The sequence below is a fragment of the Coregonus clupeaformis genome, unplaced genomic scaffold (assembly GCF_020615455.1).
Source record: "Coregonus clupeaformis isolate EN_2021a unplaced genomic scaffold, ASM2061545v1 scaf0313, whole genome shotgun sequence".
Lineage (NCBI taxonomy): Eukaryota > Metazoa > Chordata > Actinopteri > Salmoniformes > Salmonidae > Coregonus > Coregonus clupeaformis.
This window is the reverse complement of record NW_025533768.1, coordinates 349190-363203: the sequence shown is the minus strand read 5'-3', so window position 1 is coordinate 363203 and position 14014 is coordinate 349190. Positions and strand designations below refer to the sequence as shown.

The 14014-nt window shown below is 44.0% G+C and overlaps 1 protein-coding gene across 1 annotated transcript in view; it reads left to right on the top strand.

Moving 5' to 3' along the window:
• LOC121551419 (transducin beta-like protein 3) overlaps window positions 1-14014 on the top strand; it is a 37872-nt gene that overhangs the window by 8092 nt on the left and 15766 nt on the right. Inside the window, exons 6-17 of the mRNA XM_041864062.2 lie at window positions 1012-1096; window positions 1524-1694; window positions 3072-3147; window positions 3263-3359; window positions 4009-4232; window positions 4462-4603; window positions 5879-5937; window positions 6874-6980; window positions 7347-7482; window positions 10953-11195; window positions 12224-12294; window positions 12853-13009. Coding sequence (XP_041719996.2) covers window positions 1012-1096; window positions 1524-1694; window positions 3072-3147; window positions 3263-3359; window positions 4009-4232; window positions 4462-4603; window positions 5879-5937; window positions 6874-6980; window positions 7347-7482; window positions 10953-11195; window positions 12224-12294; window positions 12853-13009 — 1568 coding nt within the window. The remainder of the gene's footprint in view (window positions 1-1011; window positions 1097-1523; window positions 1695-3071; window positions 3148-3262; window positions 3360-4008; window positions 4233-4461; window positions 4604-5878; window positions 5938-6873; window positions 6981-7346; window positions 7483-10952; window positions 11196-12223; window positions 12295-12852; window positions 13010-14014) is intronic.

Genomic DNA, 14014 nt, shown 5'->3' with positions numbered 1-14014 from the left:
TGTTTACAATTTTGTAAAGCAGCTTGTGTTTCTTAACCAGGCAAAGGCTAGCTGACTAGAAGGCTAGTGGTGACTGGTTAGCTACTTGGAAGCAAGACAGTTGCCTGCGCAATGTGTGTAATTCCGAGCCGGAGTCTGCCCACACTCATCGCTTGCTCCCCCGCAGCTCACCAGCTGATGTAGGCTGTGTGTGGCGCGTCCTTCCCACTGCTGAACAGAACTGCGCATCTGTGCTGCTAAAATGTATTGTGCTCATCACTGAAAAGCTCTCAATCTCTCCAAAAACTCTTGTCCATTCCGCTTAGTAGTCCAATTTTAGTCACAGAGATAATTTTGTCTCGTTTTTTTGTCAACTTGTCAACTTTTTGTCAACATCTGAAATTAGCCCACCCAACTACCTCATCCCTATATTGTTATTTATTTTGCTCTTTTGCACCCCAGTATCTCTATTTGCACATAATCTCTTGCACATCTAGCATTCCAGTGTTAATACTAATTGTAATTATTTTGCACTATAGCCTATTTATTGCCTTACCTCCATAACTTGCTACATTTGCACACACTGTATATATATTTTCTGTTGTATTTTTGACTTTATGTTTTTTACCCCATACGTAACTCTGTGTTGTTTTTATTGCACTGCTTTGCTTTATCTTGGCCAGGTCGCAGTTGTAAATGAGAACTTGTTCTCAACTGGCTTACCTGGTTAAATAAAGGTGAAAGAATAAATAAAAAATAAAATAAAAAATTGAAAAACAAAAAAACTCAAATAAAAAAATCATTTTCTGGGTCTATTTAGTCTCGCCAATTGCCACTGTAAAATAGGTGTTTGACGAATATTGTATTCACTATTTTTGTTGACGAAATTAACACTGCCTAGTACCTACCTGTTATACCCAAAAAAAACAGTGAGTGAGCTCAATCAAATGCTTCCACTATAAAAGGGTACTCTGAGATTTCACCTTGTACTTCCTGTCTGTAATATGAGTCTGTCCTCCTGTTGGTGTGTAGGAGGCTGTGATGGCACCATAAAGCTGTGGGACGTGGTGAAGCAGTACTGTACACACAACCTGAAGGGCTCCTCTGGGGTCGTACAGTAAGTTACTGACCACCTCTTTTACTCTGATCTGAACTGCTGATCTAGGATCAGTTTAGCCTTTCAGATCATGAATAAGATCACATGGACAGGGGGGGACCTTAATCCTAGATCAGCACTCCTACTCTGAGACACTTTATGAATAAAACCCTTGTAGATGTAGCTGCCTTCGATAAGTTGATACATTGACAACAAGACATGACTTGAATCTAGTTGCCAGTTTGACATGTGGAAATGAATATTTTATATTGTGATTCAGCATGTTTGAGGGGATCAGGTTAAGCAAGGCGAGCTGCAGAATTGTTAATCTTAATTACATAATGAGTAGTTATTATGGATGCAATGTGGTTTGTAGATCAGTGATTAAGCGCAGTCTGACTGCAATGATCTCAAACACTCCCATTGTCCTCCTCCTCCTGCCCTGCAGCCTGGTGGAGTTCCACCCAGACATAAGTCTACTGCAGCTCTTCTCCTCGGCGTCAGACTGTGGCATCAGGGTGTGGGACCTGCGCTCCAGCCAGTGTGTGTGTGTGCTGCAGAGCCACTACAGCCCTGTCACCTCCCTGGCCTTCACCCCCGATGGAGTCTCCATGGTCAGGTACTGTAACAATCAATCAACCGTTTCTTTTATGCAGCTCTTTTTGCATCAACAGTTGTCACAAAGAGCTTTACAGTAGAGTAGACCTAAATCTAAACCTCCTGTACTGTAGGACAGCTGAGCTGACTGGGCTCCACCTACCAGTCTCTGGCTAGGTTTCCATTCACTTGTCCAGTGATTATTTTGTTGTTGCTGACATTTAGAAAGTTTGCATAGAAAATAGATGCGACATTTGCCTGCTAGGGTGCGTTTCCAATTAACTATCTTGTGTCGATTAAAAACAACCGGACGTAATGACGTCAAACCAAAAAAGTACCTTCAGAATTATTCGGCAATCATTTATTTGAAAAACACCGTTTCCATCATCATTTGTTGCAATAAAGAAATATCCATCCCTGTCAAACAGATATATTTTCTTAAGAAAATGTCTCTTATCTGCTGTTTCCATTATACATGTCGCAATAAAAAATATATATTTGACATTGCTTTTGTTGAATAAACCTGGGTCGATGGAAACCTGCCTTCTGACACCTATCATACCCTTGCCTGGTCTCAGATCTGTTTGTGTTGTGTTGCCCCAACTCCTATGGACCTCTGTGCAGATGATGTATATTGTTTTAATTTCTGAAAAATGGTGCTGAAAGAAACCGCTGATGCCAGTTGGCAAAACGGCACTTACAGATCTGGTACCAGGCTATACCTATCATAGCCAAAACAACACGGTGAGCGACCTCAAAGACTCAACAAATCCTATTTTATGCTATTGGTGCAGTGTTGTCCAAGCTGTTCAATCTTGCCGGTCAAATTTAGCCAATTTGATCACAAATGTAACACATCAAAGACCTATTATAAATATATAAATTCCCGAGTGGCGGTCTAAGGCACTGCATCGCAGTGCTAGCTGTGGCACTAGAGATCCTGGTTCGAATCCAGGCTCTGTCGTAGCCGGCCGCGACCGGGAGACCCATGGGGCGGCGCACAATTGGCCCAGCGTCGTCCATTGTAGGGGAGGGAATGGCCGGCAGGGATGTAGCTCAGTTGGTAGAGCATGGCGTTTGCAATGCCAGGGTTGTCAGTTCAATTCCCACGGGGGGCCAGTATGAAAAATAAATAAATAATGTATGCACTCACTGACTGTAAGTCGCTCTGGATAAGAGCGTCTGCTAAATGACACAAAAAAAAAATGCATAGTGAAAAGTCATGTAAAATTGCTTATAATCCCATTAATTCTCCCAACTGTTATATTTATTTATTTATTTTGCGGCTCACCTGCAGTACCCCCGTGGACCACAGGTTGAAAACCATAGCTTTAGACCCCATCATACCAGATCAATTCATTGCGAGCTAGCTGAATGTTGGATGATTATTTGATTGCAGCTCTGGCAGGGACAAGATCTGCACAGTGTGGGATCTGAAGAGCAGGACCGCCAAGAGGACAGTGCCCGTCTATGAGGTAAACTCTCATACTCTACTTTCTTTCAGAGTTGTTTTAGACTGGCTTTGGCAACAAAAAGTTGATTGGTGTATCATCAGCCTAATTGCATGAAATGTGTTGCTTCCCTCGCCAGGCTGTGGAGAGTGTTGTGCTGCTCCCTGAGGAGGAAGATTTCTCTGAGATCGGGGTGAAAACTAAAGAGATACACTTCATCACAGCAGGCAGCAAAGGTATGTGCTTACAGTCCCGCTCCTGGGTGAAGTTCCCACTAGGTACAGATCTAGGATCAACTTCCCCAATCCTAACTTAACCATTAGTGGGGGGAAATGCAAAGCCGACTCAAGATCAGTGTCTAAGGGCCACTTCTCCTTACTCCAACAATCCCCAGGCTACATGGTGGATGAATGTGGAGGAGTCTGCCCACTGCCCACCAATATAGCTAGATAATACTGGATGAGACTAGTGTATAGTTTTAGCCGCCAATCAGAGATGATCATCATTTTATAGTTCAGTATCAAATTGTATTGGTCACATACACATGTTGTAGTAGGCCAACAGTTTAATCCTACTGGACTATCTTGAATATCATCTTCTACTTCTACTCAATACTATTGAACCTTAGCCTGGTCTCAGATCTGTTTGTGCTGTCTTAGCAAGTCCTATGTGCAGTTGATGTATATTATTATATATGGTTTTAATTTCTGAATAATAATGATGAAAGAAACCACTGATGCCAGATGGCAAGACTGCACAAACAAATCTGGTACCAGGCTATACCTAGTACTTACCTACTATACACAAAACAACACAGGGAGCAAGCCCAATCAAAGACCTCCACTTAAGGGAGTAACTTGAAACACTCTGATTCTCTCTCTCCAGGTGTGCTGAGGGTGTGGGATGCCAGCTCGGCCCGCTGTGTGTTCGCCCAGACGCTCCCCTCCGCCTCCTCCGCGGAGGGCTCAGAGGAAGTGGGAGAGGAGTACGGAGACCCCCGGAGCCTCACCTACTGCCTCCCGCTGCCCTCCTCCCTCAGGCTGGCCACGGTCACAGCAGAACATAACATCCTGCTCTACCAGCTGCCCTCCTTCACCACACAGCAACAGGTGGGTAACTGATAACAAGGTCTCTACCAGCTGCCCTCCACCACCACACAACAACAGGGGGGGTTGAAAGGGACACTAGGATTGTTCTTATTATTCAGAATCCTTTAGTTCAGATGGTAGGTCTTCTGTTTGTCTGAATGTTTTCACCCATGCTAATGGTTTGTTTTGATCAAGAGGCTTGCTTTTATGTTGCTGGTGTTCGTTCTCTGTTCTCTCTCTCCACCCCCAGTTTGTTGGCTACAATGATGAGGTTCTGGATGTGAAGTTTCTGGGCAAGGGGGACACTCACATTGTCGTGGCGACCAACAGTTCCCAGCTCAAGGTGTTTGAGCTGGCCACCAGCAGCTGTCAGATCATCTACGGACACACAGGTGAGTCCTCTGACCAACAGGGAGCAGCACCTCTCTGCTTGTCTATACGGGGTGGTCACTAGGTAGGAAGATGGAAACTCAGAATAAGAGAGTTCTCAGAATAAGTATCTGGCTCTTTTCTTTTGAATCTGGCAGCTCCCTTCAGCCCAGCTCTAACATTAGTGCCAACAACAACATATAGTTAATATTTCACCCAAATTATCTCCTACATCACTGAATAGGAGTGATAAGATCTGTGCAGTTTCTGGTCAGTTATGAAGATTGACCAGCAGGAGGCAGAGTTGCTGTGTGAAACACTGATCCCCAAACTGCACCCTCCAATGCATCTGTAGAATATCTCCACCCTGAAAGAATGTATCATATACAGTATGGAAGCCTTTTTAAACCATGGCGATTGGAGGGATTATAGTTCAATAATAGCTGTGAAGGCACTTACTAGGCAAATCACTGCTAGGCAAATCCCCGCCTTATCTTAGCTCATTGGTCACCATAGCAGCACCCACCCGTAGTCTGCGCTCCAGCAGGTATATCTCACTGGTCATTCCCAAAGCCAACACCTCCTTTGGCCGCCATTCCTTCCAGTTCTCTGCTGCCAATGACGGGAACGAATTGCAAAAATCTCTGAAGCTGGAGACTCTTATCTCCCTCACTAACTTTAAGCGTCAGTTGTCAGAGCACCTTACCGATCACTGCACCTGTACACAGCCCATCTGAAATTAGCCCACCCAACTACCTCATCCCTATATTGTTATTTATTTTGCTCTTTTGCACCCCAGTATCTCTATTTGCACATAATCTCTTGCACATCTAGCATTCCAGTGTTAATACTATTGTAATTATTTTGCACTATAGCCTATTTATTGCCTTACCTCCATAACTTGCTACATTTGCACACACTGTATATATATTTTCTGTTGTATTTTTGACTTTATGTTTTTTACCCCATATGTAACTCTGTGTTGTTTTTATCGCACTGCTTTGCTTTATCTTGGCCAGGTCGCAGTTGTAAATGAGAACTTGTTCTCAACTGGCTTACCTGGTTAAATAAAGGTAAAATAAAATAAAAAAACAAGAAGCCTGATGAACTGTAAACTGAGCAATCAGTCAGACAGAGTTACTGTCATTCAGGATTAGAGACAATGATAGCTTGGTAACTGGTTGGTCAGGTTTGACGGTTTGACTGACATTGAGTGTGTTGCTCTTTTCTCACCTGGCTCGAACTTTCAAAAGGGTTGACCTTTTGAATTCTACTGATCTTTCCTTTCTCCTCCACAGATACCGTCCTGTCACTCGACGTGTTCAAGAAAGGTTCCCTGTTTGTGAGCTGTGCGAAGGTGAGGCTACAGACTGACTGTTTCCTTGTTTCATCAGGAGTGTTCACCATTTACGAATGGAAACCTCTCCTCAACCTTTTGTCAACATTAGTTAACCACAGAGTAGGATGGATGGAAACCTCTCCTCAACCTTTTGTCAACATTAGTTAACCACAGAGTAGGATGAAATCCACACGTACACATGCACGCACATGCATACACACACACACACACACACACACACACACACACACACACTCCCTACTAACCAGTATCATCTAATCATTACTATTGAACACTAGCCTGGTCCCAGATCTGTTTGTGCTGTTTTGCCAACTCCTATGGTCATCATTATGCCAAACGTGACAATGACCTCTGTGCAGATGATGTATGATGTTTTAATTTCTGTATAATAGTGATGGAAGCAAGTTGGCAAGACAGCACACACACACATCTAATACACACACTCCCTCCCTCTAACCAGGGTCCCCTCTCTCTCTCTGTACAGGATAAGTCAGTATCCTCTCTCTCTCTGTACAGGAAAAGTCAGTGTCCTCTCTCTCTCTCTGTACAGGAAAAGTCAGTGTCCTCTCTCTCTCTCTGTACAGGATAAGTCAGTGTCCTCTCTCTCTCTGTACAGGATAAGTCAGTGTCCTCTCTCTCTCTCTGTACAGGAAAAGTCAGTGTCCTCTCTCTCTCTCTGTACAGGATAAGTCAGTGTCCTCTCTCTCTCTGTACAGGATAAGTCAGTGTCCTCTCTCTCTGTACAGGATACGTCAGTGTCCTCTCTCTCTGTACAGGATACGTCAGTGTCCTCTCTCTCTCTGTACAGGATAAGTCAGTGTCCTCTCTCTCTCTGTACAGGATAAGTCAGTGTCCTCTCTCTCTCTGTACAGGATAAGTCAGTGTCCTCTCGCTCGCTCTCTTTCTTTATTTCGTTCTTTCTTTCCCCCCCAGGATAAGTCAGTGCGTGTGTGGAGACAGGATCCAGACAGTGGTCAGGTGTGTTGTGTGGCCCAGGGCTCCAGCCATGCTAACGCTGTGGGCTCCATCACCTGCTCCAGGTAAACCACTACACACCAGGGTCTCCTCAGTTCTGGCCCTGGAGGCCCACTGTGGATGCACATTTCTCCAGTATTGGGAATGCCAATATCCAATGTAGTTTGTGTTATTATAATAATAATAATAATATGCCATTTAGCAGATGCTTTTATCCAAAGCGACTTACAGTCATGTGCGCATACATTTTTACGTATTTGTGGTCCCGGGGATCGAACCCACTACCCTGGCGTTACAAGCGCCATGCTCTACCAATTGAGCTACAGACCATCATCCATACACTCTTGCTTGTGCACTTTCTAATCCTTCCTTCTTATCCTACGTCTGTCTCTCTCTCTTTCTCTCTCTCTGTCTCTCTCTCTCTCTTTCAGGATGAAGGAGTCGTTTGTGGTGTCTGGTAGTCAGGACTGCACCATCAAGGTGTGGGATCTCCCAGATACCATCCTGGAAACAGACTTTGACATGTTCCTGCTGACCGCACGGGTCACAGAGAAGGCACACGACAAAGTATGACACGTGCTCGCACGCACACACATACATACTGTTCGTTTTTTTTTTTACTCTGTTTATTTAGAACCTAACGGACAACTAGTCAAAGCTCAAACTAAGTTTATTAGCCCACTGGGTCAAACAGCTGCAAAGACAAAGACATGTTTCCACAAGTACATATATTTATACCATCTACAGTGCGGAGTCAACTCCTTACACATCTAGACAGCCAATACATCTCTGTTGCTAGGCAGGAATTTAAGTGATGTGTGTAATAAAACTGTTCCTTCTCCCTTCATGTGACCTGACCTGACCTCGGCCCACATTCCTCACTAATCCACAGCTATCCACCCTTATCAGTGACCGCAACCAAGTGATTGACTTTTCCCTTACTTAGTAACTCTCCAAGCCCCTGGCTCTTATCCAACCTCCATTGACCCCACTATATACATTCCTCATACATGTACCCATTAACTTCTAGTATAGCAAGTATTTCAGACTAGAACCCAACAATACATTCAAGCATCATACATACAGTTGAAGTCGGAAGTTTACATACACTTAGGTTGGAGTCATTAAAACTTGTTTTTCAACCACTCCACTAATGTCTTGTTAACAAACTATAGTTTTGGCAAGTCGGTTAGGACATCTACTTTGTGCATGACCCAAGTAATTGTTCCAACAATTGTTTACAGACATATTATTTCACTTGTAATTCACTGTATCACAATTCCAGTGGGTCAGAAGTTTACATACACTAAGTTGACTGTGCCTTTAAACAGCTTGGAAAATTCCATAAAATTATGTCATGGCTTTAGAAGCTTCTGATAGGCTAATTGACATAATTTGAGTCAATTGGAGGTGTACCTGTGGATGTAATTCAAGGCCTACCTTCAAACTCAGTGCCTCTTTGCTTGACATCATGGGAAAATCAAAAGAAATCAGCCAAGACCTCAGAAAAATAATTGTAGACCTCCACAAGTCTGGTTCATCCTTGGGAGCAATTTCCAAACGTCTGAAGGTACCACGTTCATCTGTACAAACAATAGTATGCAAGTATAAACACCATGGGACCACGCAGCCGTCATACCCCTCAGGAAGGAGACGCGTTCTGTCTCCTAGAGATGAATGTACTTTGGTGCGAAAAGTGGAAATCAATCCCAGAACAACAGCAAAGGACCTTGTGAAGATGCTGGAGGAAACAGGTACAAAAGTGTCTATATCCACAGTAAAACAAGTCCTATATCGATATAACCTGAAAGGCCGCTCAGCAAGGAAGAATCCACTGCTCCAAAACCGCCATAAAAAAAGCCAGACTATGGTTTGCAACTGCACATGGGGACAAAGATCGTACTTTTTGGAGAAATGTCCTCTGGTCTGATGAAACAAAAATAGAACTGTTCGGCCATAATGACCATCGTTATGTTTGGAGGAAAAAGGGGGCGCTTGCAAGCCGAAGAACACAATCCAAACCGTGTGCAACGGGGGTGGCAGCATCATGCTGTGGGGGTTCTTTGCTGCAGGAGGGACTGGTGCACTTCACAAAATATATTGCATCATGAGGAAGGAAAATTATGTGGATATATTGAAGCAACATCTCAAGGTATCAGTTAGGAAGTTAAAGCTTGGTCGTAAATGGGTCTTCCAAATGGACAGTGACCCCAAGCATACTTCCAAAGTTGTGGCAAAATGGCTTAAGGACAACAAAGTCAAGGTATTGGAGTGGCCATCACAAAGCCCTGACCTCAATCAATCAATCAATCAATCAATCAATCAATTTTATTTTATATAGCCCTTCTTACATCAGCTAATATCTCGAAGTGCTGTACAGAAACCCAGCCTAAAACCCCAAACAGCTAGTAATGCAGGTGTAGAAGCACGGTGGCTAGGAAAAACTCCCTAGAAAGGCAAAACCTAGGAAGAAACCTAGAGAGGAACCAGGCTATGAGGGGTGGCCAGTCCTCTTCTGGCTGTGCCGGGTGGAGGTTATAACAGAACCATGCCAAGATGTTCAAAAATGTTCATAAGTGACAAGCATGGTCAAATAATAATCAGGAATAAATCTCAGTTGGCTTTTCATAGCCGATCATTAGAGTTTAAAACAGCAGGTCTGGGACAGGTAGGGGTTCCATAACCGCAGGCAGAACAGTTTAAACTGGAATAGCAGCAAGGCCAGGCGGACTGGGGACAGCAAGGAGTCACCACGGCCGGTAGTCCCGACGTATGGTCCTAGGGCTCAGGTCTCTCAGTTGGCTTTTCATAGCCGATCATTTAGAGTTGAAAACAGCAGGTCTGGGACAGGTAGGGGTTTCGTAGCCGCAGGCAGAACAGTTGAAACTGGAATAGCAGCAAGAACATTTGTGGGCGGAACTGAAAAAGCGTGTGCGAGCAAGGAGGCCTACAAACCTGACTCAGTTACACCAGCTCTGTCAGGAGGAATGGGCCAAAATTCACCCAACTTATTGTGGGAAGCTTGTGGAAGGCTACCCGAAACGTTTGACCCAAGTTAAACAATTTAAAGGCAATGCTACCAAATACTAATTGAGTGTATGTAAACTTCTGACCCACTGGGAATGTGATGAAAGAAATAAAAGCTGAAATAAATCATTCTCTCTACTATTATTCTGACATGTCACATTCTTAAAATAAAGTGATGATCCTAACTGACCTAAGACAGGGAATTTTTACTAGGATTAAATGTCAGCAATTGTGAAAAACTGAGTTGAAATGTATTTGGTTAAGATGTAAACTTCCAACTTCAACTGTATATACATACATTCAAGCATGTACACAAGGACGTATAACTGCACAGACACACACCCACTCACACAAAAGCACAAACACAAGGACACACTTACACACAAGCATGTACACAAGGACACACACTAACACGTGCCTAGAAGCACGTTCACAGGTGCACCACACTGGTAGTCAGACAGACAGACCGATACGCTGTAGTGATTGTCTGGTGACTCAGGTGCTTGATTTGCTCACTGTGATCGGAAAAGATATGTCTTTCCTCATAAGGAAGTCAAAGTCCTAGCTGATAATTTCCTATTGTGAGCTCCTTTGTCTGCATTAACTATTGTTATCATACAAATGCACACAGTACACAGATGGTATGAGGTTTCTATGCACAACGTAGGTGCCTGTTCTGTGAAATGTATACTTGAGAGGGAAGGAAGGACTATGTGTTTGTGTTTGGTAGGTATTTTGGCCAAATTTCTGAATTAAATCTCCCTTGTTCATCCCTGTCTCTCACCCTCATATTCCCCATCTACTCCTCCTGTCCACCCTCTTCCTCTCCAACCCCTCTCTACTTCTCTTTTACCCTCGCACCCCCTATTTTCTCTTTGTCGACTTCTCATCTCTCACTTTCTAATTTCCCCTTTGTGTTCACCCCTGCGCTTTGTCACACTGACCCCATACCCTGACCTTTCATCTCTCTCTCATTCTGTCCCTCTCCCTGTCTCTCCCCCTCTCCCCAGGATGTGAACAGCGTGGCAGTGTCCCCCAACGACAAGCTCTTGGCGTCTGGTTCCCAGGACCGCCTAGCCAAGCTGTGGTCCCTGGGGGCCCCCGGGGCCGACCTGGCCCTGCTGGGGGTGTTCCGGGGCCACCGCCGGGGGGTCTGGTGCGTCCAGTTCTCCCCCATGGACCAGGTGCTGGCATCCTCCTCAGCCGACGGCTCCATCAAGCTCTGGAGCCTCCAGGACTTCAGCTGCCTTAAGGTGGGTGAGGGGGGTGGGGGTAGGTGTGTGCGTGTATGATTGCTAATTTGCGTGTGTGTGTTTATGTGATTATATGTGTTTGTAATTCTTATGTTTGTAAGAATTTACATTTGCAAGAATTTACATGTTTTACGTTGCTCATCAATTGCTCATTTCCCACGTACAGTAGGTATGAGATAATCAACCCCATTTTAGTTCCTCTATTACCTTGGCTCTCCCAAACACGTCAAACCAATTAAAACCAAATGTACCATGTATTGAATGGTAGTTGTGAGTCATCTTGACCATTGTTAGGCGATGATGTTATCACCACATAATAGCTTTATGCACTAATATAATAGCTTATAGAGTGAGGTTGTGTTCAACTTGTGGCTCCCTCTCACGATATCCTTTCTGTGAGTGACGTATTCTTTGAATAGTCATGCTCTCCTGTATGGAACTGTTCTGGAATACAGGAACAACAGAACCTGATGTAATGGCTTGCCTTGGTTAGTTATGTACACTATCTTGAAATGTTATCTAAAACATCCATTAGTCTTTTTATTAACCTCTCACATGAAATCCAAGATAGCCTTTTGCTCGCAGGTTGACATGTATTGTCATGAGTCTTGCCCTGGAGGCAGAACAGAGCGATTTCCGCTAGATGGGCCAGCTGCAAAGGTCAAAATTGGCTATATTGTAAAAAGGTTAGCGTTAAAGTTAGGTTTAAAATCAGATTTGATGACTTTGTGGCTGTGCCAGCTAGTGACTACCCTGCAGAGCTGCTTCCAGTACATGAGTCATCCCAATAAATGCCAACCTGCTCAAAGCGTACGTGTGGCGTGGGCCCGTATCCATGGTGCTGATCTAGGATCAGGTTTGCCTTTTAGATTGTAATGAATAAGGTTATATGGACAGTGAGGACCTGATCCTAGATCAGCACTCCTACTCACTGACGCTTTTTGAATATGTGCCCTGGTGTAAGCAGATTAAGTTGTATCTGTGCGTTCTCTGGCAGTGAAACTGGTGTGCCATGTTGTGTCTTGTAGACGTTTGAAGGGCACGATGCCTCTGTGCTGAAGCTCATCTTTGTGAGCAGAGGGACTCAGCTACTCACAAGGTACGACACACTTTTGTGTACGTTACCAGTCAAAAGTTTGGACACACCTACTCATTCAAGGGTTTTTCTTTATTTGTAAAAAAAACTTGCATTGTAGAATAATGGTGAAAACATAAAAACTATGAAATAACACATATGGAATCATGTAGTAACCAAAAAAGTGTTAAAGAAATCCAAATATATTTTATATTTGAGATTCTCCAAATAGCCAACCTTTGCCTTGATGACACCTTTGCACAATAGTAAAAAAAATAGAAAATCCTTGAATGAGTAGGTGTCCAAACTTTTGACTGGTACTGTAAAAGTAGCCTTTTTCTATCCTTCCGTATTTCTTAAGGTAGCATGCCAATATCACATCCCGTGCGTTGGTTATACTCCGTTTCTTTTCCTTAAACCACATCTTTTTCTCTCCCTCCCTCTATCTTTCTCTCGCTCTCTCTCCGCTTGCCCCTCTCTCGCTCTCGTTCCCTCTTTTTCTCTATTTCGCTCCGCCCGTCTCTCTGTCTTCCCTCCTCTGTCTCTCTGTCTTCCCTACTCTGTCTCTCTGTCTCTCTCCAGTGGGTCAGATGGGCTGGTCAAGCTGTGGACCATCAAGACCAACGAGTGTGTGAAGACGCTGGATGCCCACCAGGACAAGGTGTGGGGTCTCCATGCCACCAGGAAGGATGACCGCGTGGTCACTGCCTCGGCCGACTCCAACATCACTGTGTGGACGGTCAGTACTGGCCCTAACCAACCAACGCTCACTGATTGGTTGTTTGGCTAATTGACTGATTTCGGATAATTAGAAATGCATATAAAGCTGGTCCAGTTGGAAACCACGTTATGACCTGGTTAATATAGTACAAATACTGTAAGTTAATTAATCCACCAACCAATCAATCAAATCTATTTCAAAAGCCCTTTTTCATCAGCAGTTGTCACAAAGTGCTTCAAAGTCTTGACATCTCTTACCAACATAGGGGAAGATACATGAGGGACAAGGCCTTAGAAAGAGACGTATCTACCTGGGGTAGATCCATGAGGGACAACCTTGGGCAGGAGAGTAATGTACTATTCAGAAGGCTTGGTCTCAGTGACATTAACCAGAATTAACCCAGTACATAGCCCTGGGTAACTCCACCTGTACTGACACCATAGAAATATAATTACTAGAAATACTATTAGTCAGACTCCTACCTGTAAATTAGTAGATAACCAGCTGTAATCGCCCCTACAAAAACTTGAGATAGGAACATTGCCAGCTCCCTTACCGGTGTCCAACAGGGTTCGCACAAGGTGCTTGATGTGCTTAAAGTACTTGAATTTGGCACTCTGAAATTCAAGTACTGGAATACTTTGAAAATCAGACATTTTCTGAAGTTGGTACCTCAAAAGTACTTGAATTAAAATGATCAAATATGTTAATATGAAAAATATTAGAAAAATGTATTGGTCTTGCTAATGAATTTCCAGGCAGACTACCGAGTTTTATTTCCTCACGTGTTTCGTGCTCTGGTTGCCAGACGAGCTCGCTCATTCCACCCACACTGCCACTTAGCCAGGCAGGTAAAGAACTGACTGATTAGGCGCCGCCAAATGTCACATCAATAGTTAAAATGCCGGGCAAATGTAGGTTAAATCCCGCCTGAATCCCGCCTGGCAGGATATTGATGTTTATGAATGGGTTTTGCCAGACCCAACCAGGGATGTAGTGGAGGGTAAACGCCCTTTACGCACC